We start from the raw sequence: 24,741 nt of genomic DNA, 5'->3' as shown, positions 1-24,741 counted from the left end.
TTCTTTGTTTTACTTTTTGCAATGGGACAGCAGCAATCTTCACCAGGAGGGTCTTCACAGCCTCCAAAAGACCCGCAAGAGAAGAACTTGAATCTAAAGAAAAAGAAGAGACTTAGAGGCCCTGAAACGCTTTCCAAGTTACCCCAGGTACTCCCGCAAACCAAATGCATGCTCAGACAGTTGAAGCTAGAGAAAATAAGAAACTATCTTGTGCTGGAAGACGGCATACTCTCGTACCAGGCAGCCACGAACAAAGAAGGCGAAGGCACTTTTACTTCTGAAAGAGCCGCAGTCGACAAATTCAGAGGGTATCCCATGAACTTAGGAACTCTTGAAGAGTTCATTGATGAATCACACGCCATTGTCAGCACAAGCTCAGGCCAGGAGTACTATGTGCCCATTTACTCGTTCGTAGATAAGGACTCTCTTGAGCCAGGATGCACTGTCCTGTTAAACCACAGAGAAAGCGGGGTAGTAGGCGTGCTGGAAGGAGAAACTGATCCTCTGGTTAGTGTGATGAAGTTGGAGAAAGCCCCAGTGGAGACATACGCAGACATTGGAGGACTAGAAGTGCAGATACAGGAAATAAAAGAGGCCGTTGAGCTGCCGCTGACTAACCCCGAGCTGTATGATGAAATGGGAATAAAGCCGCCAAAGGGCGTAATTCTGTACGGGGAGCCGGGAACAGGGAAGACTTTGCTCGCTAAGGCAGTGGCTAACCAGACATCAGCGACCTTTTTGAGAATAGTTGGCTCAGAGCTGATACAGAAATATCTGGGAGAGGGTCCCAAGCTCGTTAGAGAGCTGTTCAAGGCAGCAGAGATGTACGCCCCTACGATAATATTCATTGATGAAATAGACGCGATCGGAGCGAAGAGATACGACACTAACTCCAACGGAGAGAAAGAGATAGAAAGAACTATGCTGGAGCTACTTAATCAGCTGGATGGATTTGACACGTCGTCTGATATTAAGGTGATCATGGCTACTAACAGGATAGAAAGCCTGGATCCTGCGTTGATCAGACCGGGCCGTATTGATAGAAAAATAGAGTTCCCTGTGCCTGATATCCAGACAAAGAGAAAGATATTTGGCATACACACAACGAGAATGACTCTTTCGAGTGATGTTGTGCTAGACGACATGATAGGCACGAATGAAGACCTAAGCGGGGCAGACATCAAAGCCATCTGCACGGAAGCAGGCATGCTGGCTCTGAGAGAGAGAAGGAAACAGGTTACCATGCAGGACTTTGCAAAGGCCAAGGAAAAGGTGCAGGCAACCAAGCTCGAAACCATTCCCACGTCGTTATACGCATAGTCTCTGCTCTTATCAATAAATCATGTCAATTAAAATTGCTGCAATTACATAGATATTCTAATTATTTGTGCTCTCTTTCCTGCTTACGTTTTATGTGCGATAACCTAAACTGTTTCTGTCTGCGATTTGCAAAATTAAAATTAATTTAATTTAAAAATAAAAAGGAATACACTTACAATCTCTACACTTTTGTTCTGAAAAGTAGCCCTGTGGAATAAAACAGGAAAAGCCAGGCAGAGTTTAGGAAAGTAGAAATAATATTCAAAACTTGAATATAATCACAGTCCGATTTAGGTTGTGCGCTATCCTTCATTGAGCAAGCATAAACATTCTAATTTTTTTTGCTGGATGCACTCGCATGAAAAAAGAATAGTAAAAGAAGTGCTTTCTTGGAAGCGAACCATACACATGGTGTACAACGGCGCGCGGGTAGGGGTTATTCTCAAGGAAATAATAAGAAAAACAGACGAGACCCTTGTGGTCATTGGTGCTCCAAGGAAGTACATCGAAGTAATCAGCAAATCACGAAAAAATAAAGGAGATAAAAGCAGCACAGAAAAGATAAAAGCGTGCAGAATAGACACAAAAACAAGCACAAAACAGCGCAAAGCCATCTACACAGGCAACGGGTGTGTCTTTGTGTCAGAGCACATATTCCTATCAGACATTCTGAAAGACAACACGCCCTCCAGCAAAATGAGGCTGCTGTATCTCCTGGGCAGTGGGGCTATGCATCCCTCCAAAACCATTATGGACTTTATTCTCTTTGCCCTGAAGGCATCTGTCAGCATTTTATTCTCGTGGAGCCCAGAGTATTCATTTCCCGAGCTGGTCAGCAAAGGATACTTCCCGTCTGCAGGAATATTCCTGTATCCTTCATTCAGAAAGTCAGTTGCGCAGTCCATGGGAGACTTTGAAATAAACGAAATAACCATTTCGGGAGGAAATGAGAGAGAGCTGATCCAGCACGAGATTCTGGAGGTTATTAAGAAGGTCGAAAACATCCTGGGAAAAAGCGCACTAGAGGGATACATCCAGTGCACAGCCAAGCTGCTGCAGATGTCTCTATCCATTCTATACAACGCATCAATAGACAAGTTTATAGAGTTTTTTGGTGAAATAACAGATGTAAATAACAATATGAAAGTGCTGGTAAAACAGCTGGGAGTGCCTGACTCTATGCACGCCAGGAACACAGTGTATAGTAGCGCCCTGGGCTGGATGGTGCTCTCGCAGATCGAAGAAATCAAACAGACAGCGCTCCACATAAAAGAAAAAGAGAAAATATCTCCGAAAGAAAACGTTCTCATGCGCGTGCTCCAGAAAGAGAAAGATAAAAACATAGCCATCATTGCGCATAAGCTGCCTAAAGAGCTATTTTCCAGCAGCCTTCCCGTGCAGTCGAGTAAGAAGATTATTTCGATAATCAGAAACCTTGTGAAAACAGAGTCACCGCATGTAGTATTTCTCAACTACTCAATTGATCTCCTGAGAAAGTTTAAGCTGTGCAGAGAAAGATGGAGGAAAAGGGGCATAGAGATAGAGCTTACCGTTATAACAATAAAGAACTCCGTTGAAGAGGTAAATCTATTTGAGAGCATGCACAGAGAAAAAGACCACTTTGTGTCAGCCATAGGGATAAAACAAAATAGGCCCAAAATGATAGATAGAAAAGTTTTCACCAAAACCCCAGACGACCCAAAGGCACCTGTTATACAAATAGATATGAGAGAGCTGCGGTCTAAGCTGCCCCTGCACCTAGCCCAGCACTTCACAAACACTTTTAGGCTTGAGTTTGAAATGCTGAAAATAGGCGACTATGTGCTTAACTCCACATATTACATTGAAAGAAAAAGAATAGACGACTTTGTCAGCTCGCTAGGCAGCGGGCGGCTGTTCAAACAGCTGCAGGCCCTTGAATTCTCGCACGGCTCTTCGTATCTTCTGATTGAATTTCCTGATACAAACAAGATAAGCTTTTTAAACTACACGAACAGAATGCACGAGATGGACCTCACTGTGAAAATAGTAAAGCTACTGTTGTCTATAAAGAGTATGTACATTTTCTACTCCTCCACTGAAAGACACTCTACTGCTCTGATAAATGCCCTGGCACGCAAGCCGCCACGAGAGATACAGAAGAAAACAAAAGCATATTCTCCATCAATCACTGAGTCTCTGCTGGCTATCCCTGGCATAGACCACAGGAACATAGAAATCATCCTAAACAACTTTGCTTCACTCTACGACCTCATAACATCAGAAGAAAGTAGGCTTATAGGCGTACTGGGAAACGAGCTAGGACAAAAAACATTTTCATTTTTCAATAGCATAGGATAAAGAATAAAAGTACACAATAGATTTTAATAGAAAAATTTAATACTATTTGCAAATAAAATATGTCTCTCTAGACAAGCAGTAAAAGTGTAACTTATTGTCTCATTTGTCCATACAACAAAAATAAATTATTTCAATTTTATTTTCAATTTTATTCTCTCATTTTCACTGTGGATACACCATCACTCACGGTCATTAATTCCCTGTTTGCTCTCTATTATCTGAGAATGTATTTATAACAGATTCACACAGTAGATCATAATCGATTATTATTATTATTATTAAATATCTAGCATAAATTACTATCTGTGAACTGAAACTGTCTCTAGTCTATTTCTGCTGTGTTAACAGTTGTTGTATCTGACACTTAATAGTATTACAATGTTCTACAGACTGCTATCATCTAATGCTAGCTCTGTTCATATTCTCCAGTTATATTCATAGAATGAATCTAAAAATGAATATTTCATAAAAGAAATACACCCATCAGAAACAGAGGGCTCTTGCAATGGAGTTGTCTTCTGCTGGGCTGAACACAGAAGCTAGCTCGCTCATGTACTGTGCCAGCCAATATTTAGCTTTTTTGTCTTTTATTTCTCCATGCTCAAGAATCCACAGGACCAGACACATCTTGGAAGGAGAGAACAGCGGCACAGGCACTTTGTCTACAACCGATAGAACGTTAATTATTGCCGTGCAGTGCAAAGTAACAGCGCCTTCAGGCTCTATCTCCACCAGCTCAAGTATGCTGCCCGCCTGTTTCTCAACTATTTTCTTCACTCCCAGCAAGTCTCCGTCCAGCAAAATATTGCAAAGAGTGCTCAATCCGTACAGGGAAATTGCTTTCTGTTTTTTTGATGTTTTTGCTGATGAGATCGTGGACATAAAATACTTTGCAGATTGCGACGTGAGTCTTTGCGAGGCAACAGAGGCCACGCCTTTGATGCTTGGGCTGCTGCTTGTTTTGCATGCTTTAATTACCCCCAGGTACACTTTGAACAGATTTACGTTCTCCAGGCTGTCGCTTGATAAGGTGTTTTGCACACTCGAGTAAAACATAGCCCCCAGCACAAAAAGTATTTCTTTTTCGTACGTCCCATTGTCTATTTGCTGCGACAGATTCTGCAGGTGCCATGCAGTCACCCACTCTACTCCTCTTAGATCACCGCACCCTTCGCACCAGTTCATCAGTGATTTGTGCACCACTTCGTACTCGTCTTGAAATGCAAATATTTTGTCGTACACCTTCGTTGTTATTTCTGGCTCTATTCTGAAATACTTCGGCATAAAGTAGGATGGGTCTCTTCTGTGCACAAGGACTGAGCTCATGCTAAAGACGGATTCTTCTACCAGAGTCCTGTATGGCATACTCTCAGATCTTTTGTTGTTTTTCTTATCTTTTTCATGGTTTACCATGCCAGACAGCAGACTAGAGTACATTTTCAGCAGGTAAGAGCTGCTCCAAACATTGATTAGAAGGAATATTCCCGCTTCCTCCATAGAAGTTAGCATGGTGTCTTTTTCGCTCTGTGTTAATTTACCAAACACAGCCGTGAATATTTCCAAGATAGTTGCTGTGTGCGGTGGAGGAGTGCTGCTTTCTCTTTGCATGTTCTCCTGTATATCTGCTCTAAGTATTTCCGAGACTCTGAACATAAATCTGACACTGCTCATCAGCTGTGCTGTCTCTCCTTTCTGCTCTAAACTGTCTAAGTTGAGCACAAGTAGCTGCATGGCTAGAACTTTTGAAGGTGGTAGAGGTCTGTTGTTCTCTATTATCTGCACCAGAATCTCTGGTACTATCGACACTTCCTGTTTCCTGCAGATGCTCAGCCTTTGGAAGAGGCTCTCCAAGTTTCCCTCCAAGTCAGCTACAATATTCTTGGCAAGACTGTATGAGTCTTCGGTCATTCGAAGTTTGAAAATATTTTGAATATTATAGAAACAATGAGCACAGAAAATAGCGCCCAACTCTACCCCCTCCTGCTCCCACTGATAAACAGACTGATTACAACCTCATCCATACTTTACACAGTTTATACAGTAGAATCCATTCCTTATCTGTTCTTGTCCATATCTTTTCATTTTTTCTTGGATTATTCTTTTTATTTTGTGCCACTATTAGCTATACTGCAAGTCCATATGAATAAATTTTATTCCTATCTTGCCATCTACTTCTTTTGTCTCTATCAGGAGTACTTCTGCCCTCAGCACTAGCTCTGCCACTGTTTTCCATCTACTCCCTCTAATTTCTAACTTGTGTCTTAGCTCGCAGTCAGACACTTGATCAGAGCATCTCACAGGCTGTAGGCTGCACAGATACGTTTAACTGCGCATAGATCGCTCGTTCTTATCTTTTTGTTTGCTCTCGTATCTACTGAGTGATTTATTGCCCGGACATTTTCCCGCCGGCGCCTTTTTAAAAGTATAAATAGAAGAACAATTTTTGAGAGCATGGCAGAGAATATTTATCCAAATGAAATAGAAACAACACGAAGAGCAGAGGCTGCAAAGACTGTGGCAGAAGCACCTATGCACGAGCCCTTGCTTGAGGAGTCGAACAATCGCTTTGTCATTTTCCCCATAGAGCACCACGACATCTGGGCTCTGTACAAAGACGCAATGGCTGTGTTCTGGACTGCAGAGGAGGTTGATTTGTCTGGAGACCAGGCAGACTGGGAGAAGCTCACTCCAAACGAAAGACACTTTATTTCATACGTATTGGCATTCTTTGCTGCATCCGATGGAATTGTCAATGAAAATTTAGTCGAAAGATTTGCCTCCGAAGTCCAAATAAGCGAGGCGCGGTGCTTCTACGGCTTCCAGATCATGATAGAAAACGTCCATGCGGAGATGTACAGTCTGCTGATCGACACATACATAAAAGACACAGCAGAAAAGAACTTCCTCTTCCAGGCAATGGAGAACATTCCCGTCATAAAGAAAAAAGCCGACTGGGCGCTCAGATGGATCTCAGACAAAGAGTCCAGCTTTGCAGACAGACTAGTGGCATTTGCGTGCGTTGAGGGAATCTTCTTCTCGGGCTCGTTTGCCTCCATCTTCTGGCTCAAGAAAAGAGGCCTTATGCCCGGGCTCACATTCTCCAACGAGCTTATAAGCAGAGACGAAGGGCTGCACTGCGACTTTGCGTGTCTCCTGCACTCGCACCTGAACAACAAGTGCAAGAACATCAAGAAAATAGTGGCAGAGGCTGTGGAAATAGAGAAAGAGTTCCTGACAGACGCTCTGCCCGTTTCTTTGATCGGAATAAACTCAGACTCCATGTGCCAGTACATCGAGTTTGTAGCGGACAGGCTGCTTCTGGCCCTGAACGAAGAAAAAATATACAACGCACAGAATCCGTTTGACTTTATGGAGCTGATATCTCTCAGAAGAAAAGCAAACTTCTTTGAAATGCGCGTTGGCGAGTACAAGAGAGCAGCAGTTGGTCCTCCACAGGCACAGGGCTTTGCCATGGACGACGACTTCTAAGTGTTAATGATAATAAATTTAATAAGATAGTATTCTCTGGCGGTGATTATTTTTTATTTTCCCAACTGCCAACTGCCATTGAAAACTTTTTCAGAGAGTTGCAGAGATAATCATGAATGCCACAATCATTGAAAGATAGATAGAAATATAAGAACTTCTATCTCTTTAGAGACTATCTGCACTGTCTTTTTTCGCTAGTTCGTCTCCAAATACGTAGTATATCCACTGAGCCACTCCATTACTCCATCCAAAGCCTTCCTGCACAGAGTACTCCCCTGTTCCTTTGTCTGTATACTCTATCTTCTCTGGAAGACTGCCGTGGCTGCTGTAGTGTGTGCTCATGCACTCCATATAGCTAACAGATACATCAAGAGCCTTTTTTATGTTCTTCGATCTGACCAAATATTCTATTGTTAGCTGCACCAAAGGAGGTCAGATATTATGCCCATCCCACTGGTCTTTTTTCTCATGCTCCTTCTGAAATAGATCAACCTCTGTTTTTGTGCTTGTGTCCTGTTGCAGCGGATTATTTTCTGCTGCTGTGCCGGCAATGTTGCTGCTTGTACACGGCAGAGTTATTCCATCGCGCGATAGCCACATCATATTTTTATGTGCTTCTAGTATTTTGTTTTCCGGATCGCTTGCTATGTCCATGTACAGCGGATGCAGATCACTGTGGTAGAATGCTTTATCTTTTTTCCTTGCAAAGGTGTAGAGCGCTTCTGAGCTGCTATTGCTCCCTTTTTCTTCTTTCTTCGATATTATCACATCTCTCCATCGTTTACTCTCTTTATCCCACAGGATGGCATCGATGGCTCTGGCTCTTTCGTCTGCCAAGTTCTTGTAGTGTTCTGCCTTGTCTTTATCTCCGGTATTCTCAAAGCATTTTGAGAGAATTCGAGCATTCTTCACTAGGATGCTATTTAGGTCTACGGGTATTATATTGTTCGTCTGCAGAAATCCGTACTTTTTTATTTTATCGTCAAACCTTCTCCATCTTTTTGAAAAGTCCCATCCTGACTCTGTGCTTGAAACTATGTGTCTGTAGTACTCACTGTCTTCTTCTTCTTTGTTGTAGAAAGTTATGTAGTTCTCATGGGCTTTTAGGTCTTCTAGCAGCATTTCTCCTCTCGGCTGTTTGGTTTCTGAGCTGTATCTAGAGAGTCTGTGCTTTGTTCCTTTCTGTGGCCCGTCTGTTACCTCGACTGTAACTGTTCTTTTTGTGTCCCAAAACTCGAACTCTTTCTCTGCTGACTCCAGCTCAGCCTTTTCCAGCTGTGCAGTTATTTCGTTTGCTGTCTCTGATACGTGTGATGCAGTCAGTGGCTGTTCTATTTCATCCTTTATTTTTTTATTTTCGCTTTCTTCGATGCTGTCTCTTTTGTACTTTTCCATCTGTTCTTTCACGCTTTCTTTTAGTCTCTGCATGGCCTCCATTGAGTCTACGAGAATCTGCATGAAGTATGGAGGCTGTGATCTGTTGGAATAGTACCACCTTGTGCCATTGGGGATGAATCCGAACGACTTATCTATCAGGTCTTGGAAGTTCTTTTTCATTCCTTCTATCTCTTCTGTTCGACCGCTTATGTGCAGACCCTTTGCCATCCAGTAGAAGTCCCAGTAATACGCCTCTTGGAACCGCCCTCCTGGAACAACTACTTTGTTGTTCTGTGTGATTGTACTCTGCAGAGTGCCATTATCCTCTGCTGTGATGTCTTTTATAAGCTTCTTCCATATACTTCTTATGCCTCTCTCCATTCTAGCATATTTACTTTCTCCACTATTTTCGTTCTCTTTGTCCTCTGAGGCGTCATCTGAGTATTTCTCGTGTGTTTCCTTTATGAAGTATTTATCATAGAACTGCACTACTCTTGTCTTCAGTGTTTCCTTACTGCTTGCATTATTTTTAATTTTCTTGTACTTTTCCACCAGCTCTTCCACGCTGATGTTTGATCGAGAGTCTACTATCGACTTTTGGTCTTTTTTCTCTGTGAACCACAGTAGATCCACAAACATCTCCCATATCTCTCTGGTGGTCTTCTGTTTGTACAGGTTAGGATACTCTTCCATGGCGTATGCCTTTGTGTACAGTCTTGTATCTCTCCTATCTTTATCTCTACTTTCTCTACTATCTCTATATAAACTGTCTTTCTTCTTTGAACTTAAACTATGCTCGAGTGTGTGCTCTACAGAAGTACTTTCTGCACTGCACAGAACACTGTCAAACACACTCCCAATCCATAAGATAGCAACAGTCCAGATACGCGCTTTATAGAGCATTATAATTTTTAAAACAAATGAAGTATAAATACGTGATCTCTGTTTTGTTTTATTTCATTAAATACTTCATAAGCTCTATTGTATTTACTTCCTAGTTACCCGGCCAGCCAAAGAGACCGCCAGATTGTAAATACTCATCAATATCAATAATTATTGACAGCCCATAAGAGTGTTGGCACATTCATTGATTCATACTCAACACTGCTATCTCTGCTAGACATTTACTCATTTTAATTGCATCTTTTTATTTTTAGCATTAGAATAACCATAGTAAAAAATCAATTATACCGCCCATTCATCTCTGAAAATAAGATGAGAGCAGTGCATAGATATACCCTATACAGCACTTATTACACTGTACTGATGCCTAAACTACATCTTATCTTGCAGAGTGCACAGGAAGAAATCCGAAAATAAAACACCAATTGTCATTTTGATCTTTATTTCAAAACCACTTTATTTTTTCTCTTTAGTTCCTTTAATGCAAAACTAGTTTCTTCTGGGCTGCAAACCTTCTTCCTATTAAGAACCCGCTGGTAAACAGAGACGCGCCAATGAAAACGAGCCCTAGAACGGGAAGTCCCTTCTGTTTCTGTTCTGGCTGCTCTGCAGCCTTTTTCTCTGAAATCTTTTTATCGATGCTTTGCACTAGATAGAGCAGCTCCTGTCTGTGGACTTCTTCTTCCATGGCGTGCTTCTTGCCTACAGTTATAACGGACTTAAGCGCATCTCGTAGCTCAAGAATGTGCGCGCTCTGGAAGTTCACTGATTTTTTTATGTAGAACACATTGTCTGCTACAGGCTTGCTTTGCGGCTCTCCAAGCACCACGCGTAAGTACTTTGTAAGATGCTCTATGCCTGATATTGTGTGCTGTATCTCCTCCTCTGGATGAGGCACCTCATGTGCTAGTCTGGGAACTATATCGTGCACCTCTGTGTGGTATGCATCTGCCATGTACTTCTCGCTTTCCTCTCTTTCGAATAGGGCGAGGTCTTTCAGCTTGAAGCTTGTCTCGTGTTTTGCGCTCACATAGTCAGTTGAGAGCCCAAAGTATTTCCCTGACAGTCTTGTTCCTATTTCTGTCATAGACGTGTACCTTACTCTGTCGTACAGAAGAGCCATGTCTTTATCGTATATTTCAATCTTAAAATTTTTAGCTGTTGAAATTATCTTAAGAGTCATGTCAGTGTGGTTTTTGAAGATGTTTGGGTCTGGAGAGTCCTTCAGCTCGCTGTCTTCTGGCTTTATTCCCGTGTAGTCCGCCTCTCCATGGTTCACAGATATGACTATGTCCACAGACTTGCCTACAAACTCCAGCCCTGCCATCACTCCGCTGAACTTTCCATTCGCGCCTTTGAATCCTCCATGTTTGATAGGGTCATCGGTGTACCAGAAGTACAGCCCTGCAAACTCCGGGTACTTCAGGGAGGGCATTTTGAACGCAATTTCAAAGCTCCACTCGTCATGGTCCACATTCTTTGTTTTGAGGTTTAGAATCGATCCTGAATTTCCATTTTTAAGTACCCAGTACTTCTCTTCTTTTATTCCGTTGTACAACCGCGCTGAGTCATTGGTCATGCTCACTAGGTCCAGCTTCTTCTCCGTGTAATCAGCTAGCACAGCGTGCATCAGGCTGAATATGATTCCCACACTTGTTTTGCGCATGGGAAACACAGACTCTCTTTATTTATAGACTGTATCGCAATAGCAAACAATCAGTTTCTATTTGTTTTTTATATATTTTTATTCATTTGGTCGCACATGCATCTTGTTCGCGTTCTAATAATAGCCCATACGCTGTTGTATTTAAAATTTGCGCACTGTTTTCCCCTAGGCCTAGACTCTCTCTGCTCCTGCGTCAATCCAACAGGAGTGTGCAACCTGCTGTGTGTGCGGCCTAACTACAACAATCCTGTGCTTATAAACAGGACTCCCGCCTTCAGAATGACACGCCCCAGGATAATGCCTCCATCACTAGCAGAAAAAAGAGTTATTTATCTGCCAAGGCCAGCAGTGAACATGGAGTACAACAGCGAGGAGAAGGAAGAGCCAACCTGCAGCACAGAAACAGAAACAGTCTACTCAACCCTCTATAAAACCAAAACAAGAAACACTCTTAGAGTTTTGACACAAACAGACACAATTACAAAAAAAGTACCGGTTACAGTTGAAAAAATAAAAAAAATAACAATCACGCCCTCCACCGTGGTAGTAACCGTGTCAAACACCAGCACCATCACGGTAACCAGCACAGAAATAAGAAAAGAAACACTTCCCCCTGTCATCAGGCCAATAACCCTCAAAAGTGTCCAGATACTGACAGCGCAGCCTCGCACAGAGACTGAGCAGGTCAGAGCACCTCCATCCATTTACGTAAAAACACAGACAGTCACAACTACTCTTCCGCCAAACTCTCCTGTAATAGTTACGTACACAACCACTGCCACCAGCACTGTAACTGCCACAGTTGCGCCCACTTTGTACAAAGACTACGTAAATATAAACCCGCTGCCAGATGATGCAGGTATACTTTTGGAGTTCCATGACTCGAACAATCACGTAAAAAGTGTCAACGTAATAATGCCCACTAGAAAAGTTGCATCAAACAGTGTGCCCACAAAACTATTCTCAGACTCTCCCAAAAAAGAAACTGAGCCGATAGTTATCACCAAACAGAAGAACATAAGAAAGAATGCTCCTACCACCACAAGCACCAGCTATCTTACCAAAAGCAAGCCCGTACTCTTTACCAAGTTAAAGTACTCAACACTCGTAAGCACAATCACACAGATAAAGTATCTGACAAAAACAAAAAACAAAATTGTTACACAGACAGCACCAGAGATGGTCACAAGAACAGTTGTAATTCCAAAGCCCACCACGGTGGTAGAAGTAACTACAATCCCGCTAGTAAAACACGTGAAGATAACACAAACATCCACAAAAACCGTGAAAAAGACAGTTCCCACCACAGTCTACGAAATGCAAACAGTGACACAGGTTATGCCCGCGGAAACACAGACAGTGCAAAGCAACAAAGTATTGACAGTTGTGAAAACAATAACAGAGCATGACACAAAGACCAAATACATCACAAAGCCATCCACAATAACAGAAGTGGCTCCTCGATACATAACACAAACTAAGACAGAAACAGAAACAAAAACAACAACAAAATATGTAAGAATAACCACAGAGTCAAAACCCATGCCAACAGCAGATAGATCGAAACAATACACAGATATCATCTCTGAGCTGAGAAACAAAGTAAACGAATATAGAGACATGCTAGAAAAATCAAACAAAGCAAATGACGAGTACCATTTAGAAGTGAATAACTTAAGATCTCTCCTCAAGAACCGCTAGTTCTTCGATGGCAATGTCTCACATTTTCTTCTATCTATTATTTGTACATGCTAGACAATAGCAGAATATGCAGATGCAATTAAATAAATAATTATATCATACGTTGTCTAAAGTGGCAATCTTTTATTTCTCCTAGCATAGAGCTATTAGCTGTTGTTTTTAACTTAGCGTGTTACATCCATCGTATTTATCTCTTAGGTCCTGTAGCTCAAGTTCTCCTTTGGGCATGTGAGTAATTAATTTTTAAATTATATTTATTTTTGCACTCTCTCGACTTGTACATTTTACAGCATCTGTAGAGTATATTTTATTTTAGCACTCATCGGCTACACTTTAGAAAATGAAAAAGCAAACTATTACAGCAAAAAATAAGAACAGAAAGATGGTAGATTAGCATAGGCTGAATAACAATGAAAAACAGAAAGTAAACAAGTACAGTGTATAATTTATAAGGAGTATTGATTTATTCAAAGAAGATACATAGGCTCTACACACTTGATTGATTTGCACGCCCCACTGCATGTGCTGTTGCTGCATATGCACACTGTCATGCACGACTTCTTCCTGTCTCTTCTCTTCTGCTTTTTGAAGTAGTCAAAGATGCCTTCTAAAAAGTTAAGGTCTATTTTTTCGTTGTGGAGGGCCTGCACGTCTTTCTGGGTGGCGCTGGCTATCTCTTCTATGAGCATCTTGGTGGATATGTAGTTCTGGTCCATCATTTCCTTTGGAATTCCCTTTTTCTGGTAGAATCCTATGTCAGACAGATACCCGCTCGTTAGTATTTCATTTTTTGATCCAACTGGCTCTCCCGTGAAATATCCACTAGAGTCCACAAGCACGCCATCCTGGCCCATGGTAAACTGTATCTTCCCCCAGTAGTCGGTGTACACGCCGTTTGAAACAGGATACGCCATAATGCCTGAAATGGGAGTTATTCCACCGATTGCTCCTTTTCTCTGGACAAGAGTGTCATAGTAGTTTGAAATAACACTGGCAGCTGCTATCCCGTCTTTAATGTCTGATGAGGACATAAATGAAGAATTGCTTGATGGCCCGCTCACAGAAACAGAGCCACTGGGACCAGAAGACGACCCAGCGTAAGAACTTGCACTAGCACTGGATGAGTTATTCACTGATCCACCAGACACACCACTCATCATACTGCTGCCTTCCATTGAACCACCAGATATACTGGGCATACTACTCATACTACCCATTGGACTAGCACTCATACTACCCATTGATGGGCTACTAGGCAATGCCATTCCATACTTATTGTTCATTCCGCTTGGAGAAATAATGTTATTTATTGGCTCCATTTTATTATTGTATCCTTTGGAATAATTAGAATCATATCCACTGTTCATGCTGTTCATGCTGTTCTTTTTCTGATGAATGGGATGGTTTTCATCTTTCACCCATTTTTCGCCTCCTAGGATACTTCTCTTCAATCCGCCGAGCTTAGATGCTGCATGCCCAAATATTCCCTTTACGTGGTGCGGGACATATCCCTCTTTGTACTTCTTGGGAACATCTCCCTGCTGCTTAGGGCTGTACGGCTGGGCTTGGCTCATCATGCTTGCACTAGCTGCAGAAACTGCTAAAAGTAAAATCTGAATGCTTTTCATGTGCTATCTATCTGCTCTTCCTTATATAGTTTAAATCTATAACAAAATCAACACACTTTTGTTTCCTGATTCTTTTTAGAGCGTAAGTAAAGAGACAATTGGACAACCACACGCATTTTCAGATTGTTTTAGACATTGCATGGATATGCTAAGTGTTTTAGACTGATCAATTTTGTTTTGTTTTATGCTGTCTCATGCAAACATAAGAATACTTCAAGCCATCCCAATGAATTCAGAATACGCACTCACAAGTGAAAATAATCATAGAACAGTCTGAAGAGGCATGGTCATTTAGAAATAAAAATGAAGCTGTTAGTGCATCTCTGCCTTTCTGTACTTCTTATCTTCTTTCTACAGTAGCATTTTTACATTCATTATAATGCCACAGGAGTCTAGTCAAAAATTAAATAATTTTCAGAGTTTAGTAAGTTTTAGTAAAGACGTAGAAAGTAGATCGGATTTACAGCAATTTTTATTGGTTAAAGGTGTTTAACATGCGCATATAAACGATCTAACTATTGCGGTGTAACTAATTGTTACTTTATGTGTGTGTTTTGAGTTTTCATCTATTAATTTCTGTTTCTGTTTCTATTTCTTAATTTCTTTGCAGCGTATCTCTGCAGCTTTTTTGAGGTCCCTGTGCTGGGCTGTTTCTGTTCTTTTCCTTCTTTTTTCATGCTTCTTTGTCTGCGCATTATTTCATCAGCTGATATCTCTGGTAAGTTAAATGCATCTATTGCTGCAGGCTCTGAGGCTTTTTTTCCTGATTTTTCTGCTAATTTATCTGCGGGCTGTTCTTCAGCCTTTTCTGCTTTTTCTTCTGGCTCTATGCAGCTTCTTCGCTCTCTTCTAGCTAATCTATGGACTATTTCTGATTCATTCTTATCTATTTCGTTCTTAGATACTTCTTCATTATTGACGAGATCCTTACTAAGATCAATAACTATTTCCTCAGAAACTACAGTACTAATAGGATTATCATTTGGTGCATCAACTTCTATCTCAGCTACTTCACTAACTGTCTTATCTTCAGCTGCTACTTCAGTATTGATTAGCTCAACCACATCAATAGCTACTACTTTGGTCTCAACTACTGCTTCAGACACTTCATTAGCTACAGCATCAGCTAACACTTCACTCTTAGCTAATACATCAGTATCAACTGGTGCTTCATCAGTGCCAATAGAAACATCATCATTATTGTTTACCTTGGCATCAACAATGACAGTCTTGGTAATAACTATTTCTTCTGTGTCGTCATCCAGTCTCCTTAGCTCAGATATAGTGTGTTCTCTTATTTGGTTTAGCACGGCTGCATACAGCATTATGCCTGCCCTATTTCTCATTACATTATCATCTTTTGGCATTGACTCCATCACACTCATGCACAGAGCATCATAGCACCACCCAAACTCAATCCAGTTGTTCATCCACAGTTTTATGTAGTCGTCAGCTTCTATTGCACTCATAAGCAGTGTGTGTGATCTTGTGCTGTTTATCTGCCTTGTAGCACTGTTGTTGTCCGCATTGACTGCCTTGTGGTAGTTTTGTTCTGCCATTTTCATGTGCTCCGACATTTCTATGTTGTTGCTTTTTATTGTAAACAGGAGAACAATGGGAGCAAAGACGTCCAGAGTTCTTGGATTGGCGTGTCTTATTGCTCGCCTTACGCTCTTCAGTAAAATGCAGATATCGCTTTTCCTTGGAACAAAAACTCGAACTGTTTCTTGCTGTATTTGGACTTGTGCTCCATTTGGATGTTTTTCCATTGTTTGTTGTTCTGAGCCTTCTGCTATTTCTGCTTCTATGCGAATTTCGTCTACACTTTCAGAATGAGTTGCATCTACTGCCTTGACTGCTGGTTCTTCTGGCTGGGCTGCATCCACTAGCTCTCCTGACTGCTCTGCAGCTCTAACTTGTTCGGTCTCTGCTGGCACTATATCTGATACTTCGGTAGTTTCATTGGCTTGTAGTGCTTCACTCTGCGATGCATTCACTGCGCTCACCTCTCCTAAGCTACTGATGTTCTGTGGAATGTTCTTTTCTTCCTTGGTGTTCTGTATTTTGAAAGATTCTGGCTCATCAGATGCACATTCTGCTGATTTTTTAGTGGGCTTTCTTTTTTTCACTATTTTTTTGACTGTCTTTGAGGTCTTCCTGGCTACATACCTCACACTCTTTTTTATTCCTGTGTATGTTTTTTTGGGGATGTTTACGATGTACCTGATTGATCCCATTGTTATTGTCTTCAAAAATGATCGATCAAAGTGATGGGTCTCTTCCTGATGTCGGGATATGTCTTGCATGGCGTAAACACTGCCAATTTGTATTTATGCTCTCGTTTCGCACAGATCCACAATAAATAAACAGACTCTCTTCCATGGCAACTTCTGTTGCTAGCCTGCAGAATAAAACAAAAGTAGCAAAACGTTGCACAAAATCAGTGAATAAAGTGCTAAATCAGTAAATAAGTAGAACAGGGTGTAGAAACACTCTTATCTAATGCCACAAAAGAATACTTGATCTTTTATTAAAGTGTAAACTCTTTATAACAGAGAATATCAGACCGATTAAACTAAATGAATCGTGTTGTCAATGCTCAAATGAGAAACAGATTTAGCCATAGCAAAACCAATAACCAAGACAAAATAGAGCACAAACCAGTGCACTAACCCCTACATTGGAAATGCATCTGAATGTGATTCTATTATCTACTCTGTTTACTAAAGATGTGTACGACTATAATGACTAGCTGTACTATCCATACCGGCAGTGATCAGTCTTTTAGTCCCAAACACTTTTTAATGTTTCCTCTGGCTCTTTCTGCCTTTATCACATCCAGGCCTCCCACGAGCTCGCCTTCAACATAGAGCTGCGGGTACGTTGGCCAGTCTCCATACTCTTTTATTCCTTCTCTCACTGCAGGCGACTCCAGTATGTTTATGCTTGTGTAGTTTTCGTCTGTAAGCCCCTCCTCCTTCAGAAGAGATACGAACTCTCGCGTGAACTTGCACTCTGGCTTAGCAGGCGTGCCCTTAATAAATATAACTCTTTTATTTTTTTTTATTGTTTCAATTGCGGTTTCCAGCTCTTTTTTGCTGAACTCTGCCTCTCTCTTCTTCACTGCCTCCATATCGGAGATAGAATACACATCCCCGTACGCCAGAATGCACGGAAACTCTTCTATTTTGTATATCTTAGCCAGGGTCTCTGCCAGCTCATCTCTGTTGCTCAGGTCTAGCTCACTGAATGTGTCCATTTCGTCGGTTATCACAGCATCTCCCTTGTGCAGGATTATAATGTGTTTATCAGCTATATTTTCCAATGGGTTCTTGTTCATAAAAGTTTTCTGTTTTCTAAAATTATTTTTAGCTATGGACGGACATGTGACCCGTACGATTCTCATTACTAATTTTTCGAAAAACATTTCGCACAGCGACCTACTGCGGACTTGCAAGACATACGGAGAGGTAAAAGAGCACTTTATAATGAACAACAAACACTCCGTCTTTTTCGTATGTTTCTACGACCTGCGGTCAGCACAAAAGGCATACAGCTCATTGGTAGATGATAAAAATAAATTCACAGTGAAGTACGCAATATCGCTCAAAGAGATCCCAAAGGGCAGCGACAGCTGCTCAGAGGATAAGAACCAAGGGTCTGTCACGTACACGGCCTCAGAAGAGATAAAAGCAGAAAATGAGAACGAAGTTTCTGATGTCGTAAAAAAAGGGAAAGAAATAACGGCTAAGTTCTACGACTCACGCGAGGCACTGAAGTACTTGGAGGCAATAAAGGCATCCCATCCCAGAGCATCCCCAAAAATAGTCTGGGACAACGATCTGAGAAAAAGAATCACTCTCCTGAAAGCAGCTGAAGAAATAGTAAAGAACGCCCCACAAGGATTCTTCAAGGGAATAGTAGACGACGAAAAGCCGCAGAAAAGACACATCAATCCTGTGGTAGATACAGAGGCAAAAAAGAAGGTGAAAATATCCACTAACTGGATGATTGCTGAGTTTGACAAATTTATAATGGACAACGCTGATGAAATAGCAGCAGAACTGAACTAATTTGGAGAGCCTCCAAAGCTATCCACGCTCTAGAAGATAAACGGCTTATTATACTGCTCAACTGTAAATAAATGCACCAATGGATATACTTCTATTCTATTCTGCCTCCTTGTAACTGCATCTTGTCAACCTCTTGCAGTGTTCTGTAATCACACATTTTCAATTTCTTATATATAAATGTTTCGATTAAATTTTAAACTATACAGCAAAGAAAGTGTTAGTGTTTCTGTTTCTTATAATAATTTTAGTTTTACCTAAAATTTTATTTTACTTGGTGACGGTGTCTCTTTATTGTCCTAGCAGATGAAAAACTTGTAATTGTTCGATCATTAGTGCAGTGATAAGAAGGATAATGGTCTACTCTGTACTTCTCTATTATTACATCTCATCATTTACTTGGCTTTTCTGAGAGATAAAAGAAGTGAACAGGTGGTTAAATCTAGAGATACAATGATGCTATCTAAACAGACAAGACAAACTGCCGCTGAAAGACCATTACCACCAACAACATATCTCAATACACAGCTAAAATGTCAGAATATCCTTTATTTATTTATTCGTCTGGGCCCATAATAATCGCATGACTTTTGTTTAGCTTTCTGAGGGCATTTGCTATCTTATCATACTCAGTGCCTCCACACCAGTGCAAGCAAGCCTATTCCTATCTCCACACAGATCAGAAGAATAATAATCTTCTCCAGTCTTTCTCCGCTGATCGTATTTATGTGCGTGGAAAGTAGGCTCAGTATTTCATGAATTACATCGCACTTTTGGTTTACAATGTCTGTTCTGCTCTTTAGCTCCAGGTAGAGCTTGAAGCTTTCATAGAGTGAGGTGTAGTTCGGATAGTACCACAGTATTTCCGGAGTGTCAAGAATGTTCGTGGACAAGTTCAGATTGAACTTCAGTCTGTGCAATATTCCTATCATTTTAACGACTTCCTCTCTCTTTCTCGTGGTAAATCCTTTTGCAACTATCTCATCAGGCAGGCCCCTGATGCTTTCAATCGTTCTCTCTGCGTGTCCTTCGAATACGTCCAACTTTGTGCTTTGTGCGAGCGCATTGGATATGATCATTTTGTTGTACAATGACTCAGTGTCTAGATAGATCACATCATTGACAATCGATGCTCCTTCTTTGACTATTCCGTATCTGAAGTCTTCTCTCTCTACTATCTCCTTTGGATAGCTTTTCTCTTCGAAGAACTGCTGCTGTGCCAGTATCCTGTCTCGTGTCTCCTCGCTCACGCCCCAGAACACAACCACCCCGTATCTGAATATGAATATGTCGCCCTGTCTCTTCTCGTGCACGATAATGTGTATGCAGTCTCTGAAGTAGATGTTTATGTCGTTGTAGGTCCCTCTTTCTTTGAAGAATCCAAATAATTTCGTAATATTAATTTTCTCAGAAGTGCACAGGACGAGGATGTCTCGCAGCTCTATGGATTTATCAATGTCATTTGGGAGCTTTTCTTCCAGCTGTATCGTTTTCAGCTCCAGAGCCTCCTTTGACACTCTTCTGTTTTCTATTCTGGACTTTTTATTGTCCGTTGGTTCTGCAAAACTTCTTGCCTCTGTTTTCATTGTTTTTTTATTAATTGAAACTAAAACCACATTATAAACTATTATTGGTCCAGAATGTCGCAAAAAAAGAGACAATTGGTTTATTTGAAATTATTTATTTGTCTAGGAGAGCGCAAGCACTGGCAGTCTATACGACCAAAGATACAGGACAAAACAGAAGAATAGACTAAACAATGAGCATCATAGATGATCACTAATTGTACTTCTAAATCACATTCCCAAATTACAGTCATCACAAGTAGCAGAGTAAGTCTAGAACAGATCGTAGCACTTAGTTAAGTATACGTACAGCTATAGCAGAGCATAGACCAATCATAGCTGGTATCTTAAGCCGGCTTATACTTGAATGGTTGCATACCACTTCAATGATTGATGATTAGAATAAGTTTCTGATTGGTTTGGTGTGAACTATGCGTAAGTTGACATAAACTAGATCTTCTGCAGTATTGTACAATGTTTATTTATATAGCCATTGAATGAAAGATAATTACAAGCTGCAGATGGTGGAACAAAAGAGAGTAGCAGTTGTGCTCTCTGATCTTTCAGTAAGATACATGAGTTTATTGATTGTTTTTATCAGAGGCAGTGAGCATGGAAAATAATACTAGTTGCTTAGCTAGTGGCATATATCTATGAATCTATTGATGAACCGAAACTTGTGCTTTCTTTCTTTTTTGTATGCTACACTGTTAAATTTGTCTCTTATGTAGTACGCAGATGGACCAAAGTTGGTAAATTTAAACGTAAATATCTTCTGCTTCAATAGGACATACGGCATTACGTGCAATTTAGCTCTTTTTCTTTCTTCTTTTCTGTGCTGTTTAATGTATGCTTCAATGTCAAAGTCAGATGGAAGAGGCATCTTAAACATCACTCCTATCTCTCTCAGCGTGCTATTTATCACTCTTTTGAAGTGTTCTAGTAGCATTCGATCTTTTTCATCCCATTTTCTGAAAAAGTAGTACAGTCTCTCTCTGTAGACAAATGTTCTGACTACTCCATGCTTTTTTACCTTGTCCTCCAGCAGACTCGGAGATTCAAAGTATGCATCTACCTTCTTTGAGTCGCTTCTGTAGTTTGGGAACACAAAGTTGTACGCGTCCATGCGCAGCGACTCTACAAAATTGTTTATGATCTCCAAGATGGTGTCTTGAAAAACCCTGTATCTCTTCAGAATCCAGAGACAGTTTTGCTTTTCTTCTGAATAAGTAGAGTAAAACGAAAAAATGTACTTGATTAGACACTTTTCCACGTCGTCCAGCAAAGAGATTCTAGCAACTTCCTGGATATACGACACTCCGTCTTCTGATTCTTTCGTGAAAAGGTCTGCAGGCGTGTTTAGTATCTCATCCGGCCTTACAATGGGAAGATGCACCATGCTTATCTCAAGCAAAAGAAGCTTTATCTTTGTCTGATAGACATATATGCACATTATCTCATCGTACTCTTTTTTGCACAGATTGTAGCTTTCCTCAGACGACCCAGAGTGCATGAAGAATTTGTGCCAGAGCGTCATGTGGCACTTCAGCTCCTTCGATACTACAAGGTGTATGACCTCACATACTAAACGAAGAGCTCTCTTCTGCTTCTGCAGCTCTAAAGAGGATGGATCAAACGCAAATATCTTTTCGATCAGCAGTTTTCCCTGCACCAGGTTATCAAACGCCATTAAAAAATCAAAACAGTTGACTTTCTTTATGCACGCCTTCTCAGTGTCCAGAATAGACATGATGTTTGTCTTCTGGTCTTTTGGAAATAAAGAGGAGATAGCATTCAGCAGAGAAACAAACCAAACGTTACTGTTCTTATGAGATTCGTAGTTTTCTCTGTACTCTATCCAGGCCTCCCTGCATATTTTCTTCATTTTCAGCGAAACTTTGAAATCCTCTGTTTTTTCTATGTAAACGTACTCTTGTATTTCTTTTATAAAATTATCAATCATCCTACAGCTCTTTCTGATTTTCTGTAAATTTTTTGTCGCACAAAAAACAAACTTAATTAATTCTCAGAGTGCAATTCCACTCATACCAGAGACTAATCACACTCCAACAATACACTTTTACTGTCAGAAAGAACTAGCTGTCATCATGATCAACTTAGATAATTTCAACACTTTCTACCACTCGCTACAAATTGAGAGTATAACTAGCTGTCTATGCATTCATTTTTCTGCAGTATGACAATACATATGAGCTGCAAAGATAGAAAAGCAACCATGTAGCAGTCTAAGCTATACTAGAGAATACTTTGCGAATATTGTGCAAGACTTGTGCCCATTTGATCAGAGTCATTCACGGCTATTTTTCAAATACAGTAGAGGAAATAAACAGTAGTCATAATTAATTTATTAGTAGCTGTTGCTTGCTATGGATTTCTTCTGGTTAATTTTGATGTACTTTCTCAAATGTCTCATTCTTCCGGTTCCCTGGGTCTTTCTGCTCACAGCCTTTGGTGATCCTGGGTTTCTCCATCTTCTCTCTGGGTATGCACAGCTAGAGCACTTGTTCTTCTGCTTGTGGTATGACTCGTTGCCGCATCTAAGACACTGAATGTGATTTCTCTTATTTCTCTTACCAAAACTTGTTGTTCCCTTTGTCATTCTATACTAACTACAGGGAAGTAAAAAAATAAAATGAAAACCGAAAAAACCAAAGAGAGAAAACAGCTGTTTTCAGAAGATAGCAGGCAAAGTACCCCGATCCACAGCAAAACAAACTAGCTATCTAACCAGCTGGAGCAATGCAAGCCAGATATTGACTAATAAAAAGACAGCCAACCAGAAGAGATCTGCTAACCAACTGAATAAATAACTGAATGACCAACTAAGCGAACAGTTGAATGAATAGCTGTAAACACTCCACTTTTCAATTGGATGGCTAAGTGGCTAGATGATTAGCTGCAGCTTAGTGCAAGATGTAGACAACAGAAGACTAGACAGCTCTCTGCTGGACACATATTTTTGCAAAATGAAAGCACGACCGGTAGAATATAATTAATTTTTTTTGTAGCTCCTCCCAGAATGACAAGAGAAGAAAATAGCAGATATAAATACTTAGAAAGCAGATCAAAAGCAGGAGAGCTACTGTACCCATACGACTTCAAAGAGACAATGTCCATCAAGGAAGTACTGAGCTTTGTGGAGAACAACAAAATAGTTCCAGAAACACCGCTCAACGAAGGAGTCCTGAAGGATTTGGTAGTAAAAACGGCTGGAAGAGTGCTGGCTATCCGGTCCATTGGAAAAATAACTTTCATAAAAATAGAATCGGCAGGGCTTTCTTTGCAAATAATTTTTAAATCAAAATCAAAGGAAATATTCAGAGGAGACATAATTGGCGTAGAGGGCACAATAGGATTCAGCATGAAGGGAGAGCTGAGCATTGTGTCTACATGCGTGCGAGTGCTCGCTCCGTGTCTGCACATCTACCCAACAGAGCACTACGGCCTGAAAGAAACAGAGCTGCGATACAGACAGAGATATCTGGATCTGGTGCTAAACAAAACAAGCTTGAACAGATTTGTTACTCGGTCAAAGGTCATTAGCTTTGTAAAGAGATATCTGGACAGCAAAGACTTCATGGAGGTGGAGACCCCCATGATGCACATCATCCCAGGAGGAGCAGCAGCCAAGCCCTTTAAAACAGTGCTGAATGAGATGGACATGGAGCTGAGTCTGAGAATATCCCCAGAGCTGCACCTCAAGACTCTTTTGATCGGAGGCATACCAAGAGTGTACGAAATGGGAAGACAGTTCAGAAACGAAGGGATAGATGCCACACACAACCCAGAGTTTACAACGTGCGAGTTCTACATGTCCTATGCCGACTACAATGACGTCCTGGAAATAACAGAAGACATGATCAGCAGCATGGTTCAGGAAATATTTGGCACAAAACTCATCGAGTACCGAGTGGAGGGAAATGATGGAACAGTTAAGGACGTGAGCATAGACTTCAATACACCGTTCAAGAAAATAGACATACTGAGCGAGCTGTCAAAGAAGGTGAACATAGAAATAACAGGAGAAATGCTGGAAACAGATGCGGGCAGAGACCTACTGGACAAACTCTGCAAAGAAAACAACATCAGGTGCAACAACCCAAGAACAACCACGAGACTGCTGGATAAGCTGGTAGGAGAGTATTTAGAGAGCGACTGCAACAACCCCACCTTCCTCATGAACCATCCTAAGATTATGTCGCCTCTGGCTAAAGAGCACAGAACACAGAAGAACATAACGGAAAGATTCGAGCTGTTCATCCTTGGGAAGGAAGTGTGCAATGCATACACAGAGCTAAATGACCCATTCGACCAGAGGAGAAGATTTGAACAGCAGGCAAAGGACAAGACAGCAGGAGACGACGAAGCACAGGAAATTGACGAAGATTTCTGCACTGCGATGGAGTACGCTCTGCCGCCTGCAGGAGGATGGGGCCTGGGAATAGACAGACTGGTGATGATGCTGACAGGAGCACAGAATATCAGAGACGTTCTCTTCTTCCCTACCATGAGACCTAAGAAAACAACCGAATAAATTGCAATTATCCTACCGACTAAAAGATTAAAATAATTGCTAAAGTTAAAATAAAAACGGAATTATTACAAATGTAACTCATGCAGCGATGAAAGACACTTTATGCAACACATTATTGATCGTTTGT

The 24,741-nt window shown here is 41.0% G+C and overlaps 16 protein-coding genes across 16 annotated transcripts; 6 read left to right on the top strand and 10 right to left on the bottom strand.

Moving 5' to 3' along the window:
- Positions 1–21: 21 nt before the first annotated feature.
- On the top strand, positions 22–1,320 carry NEMIN01_1099 (26S proteasome regulatory subunit T2; the record flags this gene model as incomplete). Its single annotated transcript, XM_051477041.1, has 1 exon — positions 22–1,320. The coding sequence occupies one exon, from the start codon at positions 22–24 to the stop codon at positions 1,318–1,320; it is 1,299 nt and encodes a 432-aa protein (XP_051333001.1).
- A 348-nt stretch (positions 1,321–1,668) lies between these two features.
- On the top strand, positions 1,669–3,660 carry NEMIN01_1098 (DNA excision repair protein ERCC-4; the record flags this gene model as incomplete). The annotated part of the gene is made up of 1 exon (XM_051477040.1): positions 1,669–3,660. One exon carries the CDS (start codon positions 1,669–1,671, stop codon positions 3,658–3,660), a length of 1,992 nt encoding a protein of 663 aa, XP_051333000.1.
- A 483-nt stretch (positions 3,661–4,143) lies between these two features.
- NEMIN01_1097 (uncharacterized protein) lies at positions 4,144–5,568 on the bottom strand (the record flags this gene model as incomplete). The annotated part of the gene is made up of 1 exon (XM_051477039.1): positions 4,144–5,568. The coding sequence occupies one exon, from the start codon at positions 5,566–5,568 to the stop codon at positions 4,144–4,146; it is 1,425 nt and encodes a 474-aa protein (XP_051332999.1).
- Positions 5,569–6,111: 543 nt separating this feature from the next.
- NEMIN01_1096 (ribonucleoside-diphosphate reductase subunit M2) lies at positions 6,112–7,149 on the top strand (the record flags this gene model as incomplete). The annotated part of the gene is made up of 1 exon (XM_051477038.1): positions 6,112–7,149. The coding sequence occupies one exon, from the start codon at positions 6,112–6,114 to the stop codon at positions 7,147–7,149; it is 1,038 nt and encodes a 345-aa protein (XP_051332998.1).
- A 165-nt stretch (positions 7,150–7,314) lies between these two features.
- NEMIN01_1059 (uncharacterized protein) lies at positions 7,315–7,500 on the bottom strand (the record flags this gene model as incomplete). The annotated part of the gene is made up of 1 exon (XM_051477001.1): positions 7,315–7,500. One exon carries the CDS (start codon positions 7,498–7,500, stop codon positions 7,315–7,317), a length of 186 nt encoding a protein of 61 aa, XP_051332961.1.
- Positions 7,501–7,581: 81 nt separating this feature from the next.
- On the bottom strand, positions 7,582–9,429 carry NEMIN01_1095 (alpha,alpha-trehalase; the record flags this gene model as incomplete). The annotated part of the gene is made up of 1 exon (XM_051477037.1): positions 7,582–9,429. The coding sequence occupies one exon, from the start codon at positions 9,427–9,429 to the stop codon at positions 7,582–7,584; it is 1,848 nt and encodes a 615-aa protein (XP_051332997.1).
- Positions 9,430–9,907: 478 nt separating this feature from the next.
- Positions 9,908–11,095, bottom strand: NEMIN01_1094 (uncharacterized protein; the record flags this gene model as incomplete). Its single annotated transcript, XM_051477036.1, has 1 exon — positions 9,908–11,095. The coding sequence occupies one exon, from the start codon at positions 11,093–11,095 to the stop codon at positions 9,908–9,910; it is 1,188 nt and encodes a 395-aa protein (XP_051332996.1).
- A 96-nt stretch (positions 11,096–11,191) lies between these two features.
- NEMIN01_1093 (uncharacterized protein) lies at positions 11,192–12,796 on the top strand (the record flags this gene model as incomplete). Its single annotated transcript, XM_051477035.1, has 1 exon — positions 11,192–12,796. One exon carries the CDS (start codon positions 11,192–11,194, stop codon positions 12,794–12,796), a length of 1,605 nt encoding a protein of 534 aa, XP_051332995.1.
- Positions 12,797–13,263: 467 nt separating this feature from the next.
- NEMIN01_1092 (uncharacterized protein) lies at positions 13,264–14,424 on the bottom strand (the record flags this gene model as incomplete). Its single annotated transcript, XM_051477034.1, has 1 exon — positions 13,264–14,424. The coding sequence occupies one exon, from the start codon at positions 14,422–14,424 to the stop codon at positions 13,264–13,266; it is 1,161 nt and encodes a 386-aa protein (XP_051332994.1).
- A 569-nt stretch (positions 14,425–14,993) lies between these two features.
- On the bottom strand, positions 14,994–16,661 carry NEMIN01_1091 (uncharacterized protein; the record flags this gene model as incomplete). Its single annotated transcript, XM_051477033.1, has 1 exon — positions 14,994–16,661. One exon carries the CDS (start codon positions 16,659–16,661, stop codon positions 14,994–14,996), a length of 1,668 nt encoding a protein of 555 aa, XP_051332993.1.
- A 539-nt stretch (positions 16,662–17,200) lies between these two features.
- On the bottom strand, positions 17,201–17,764 carry NEMIN01_1090 (uncharacterized protein; the record flags this gene model as incomplete). Its single annotated transcript, XM_051477032.1, has 1 exon — positions 17,201–17,764. The coding sequence occupies one exon, from the start codon at positions 17,762–17,764 to the stop codon at positions 17,201–17,203; it is 564 nt and encodes a 187-aa protein (XP_051332992.1).
- Positions 17,765–17,798: 34 nt separating this feature from the next.
- On the top strand, positions 17,799–18,497 carry NEMIN01_1089 (uncharacterized protein; the record flags this gene model as incomplete). The annotated part of the gene is made up of 1 exon (XM_051477031.1): positions 17,799–18,497. The coding sequence occupies one exon, from the start codon at positions 17,799–17,801 to the stop codon at positions 18,495–18,497; it is 699 nt and encodes a 232-aa protein (XP_051332991.1).
- Positions 18,498–19,123: 626 nt separating this feature from the next.
- On the bottom strand, positions 19,124–20,080 carry NEMIN01_1088 (uncharacterized protein; the record flags this gene model as incomplete). The annotated part of the gene is made up of 1 exon (XM_051477030.1): positions 19,124–20,080. One exon carries the CDS (start codon positions 20,078–20,080, stop codon positions 19,124–19,126), a length of 957 nt encoding a protein of 318 aa, XP_051332990.1.
- Positions 20,081–20,696: 616 nt separating this feature from the next.
- NEMIN01_1087 (uncharacterized protein) lies at positions 20,697–22,022 on the bottom strand (the record flags this gene model as incomplete). Its single annotated transcript, XM_051477029.1, has 1 exon — positions 20,697–22,022. The coding sequence occupies one exon, from the start codon at positions 22,020–22,022 to the stop codon at positions 20,697–20,699; it is 1,326 nt and encodes a 441-aa protein (XP_051332989.1).
- Positions 22,023–22,427: 405 nt separating this feature from the next.
- NEMIN01_1058 (large subunit ribosomal protein L37e) lies at positions 22,428–22,679 on the bottom strand (the record flags this gene model as incomplete). Its single annotated transcript, XM_051477000.1, has 1 exon — positions 22,428–22,679. One exon carries the CDS (start codon positions 22,677–22,679, stop codon positions 22,428–22,430), a length of 252 nt encoding a protein of 83 aa, XP_051332960.1.
- A 420-nt stretch (positions 22,680–23,099) lies between these two features.
- Positions 23,100–24,614, top strand: NEMIN01_1086 (lysyl-tRNA synthetase, class II; the record flags this gene model as incomplete). The annotated part of the gene is made up of 1 exon (XM_051477028.1): positions 23,100–24,614. One exon carries the CDS (start codon positions 23,100–23,102, stop codon positions 24,612–24,614), a length of 1,515 nt encoding a protein of 504 aa, XP_051332988.1.
- Between the last annotated feature and the right edge of the window lie 127 nt (positions 24,615–24,741).

This window comes from Nematocida minor, assembly GCF_024244105.1.
Source record: "Nematocida minor strain JUm1510 chromosome Unknown 7879, whole genome shotgun sequence".
NCBI lineage: Eukaryota > Fungi > Microsporidia > Nematocida > Nematocida minor.
This window is presented reverse-complemented; position numbering and strand designations above follow the sequence as displayed.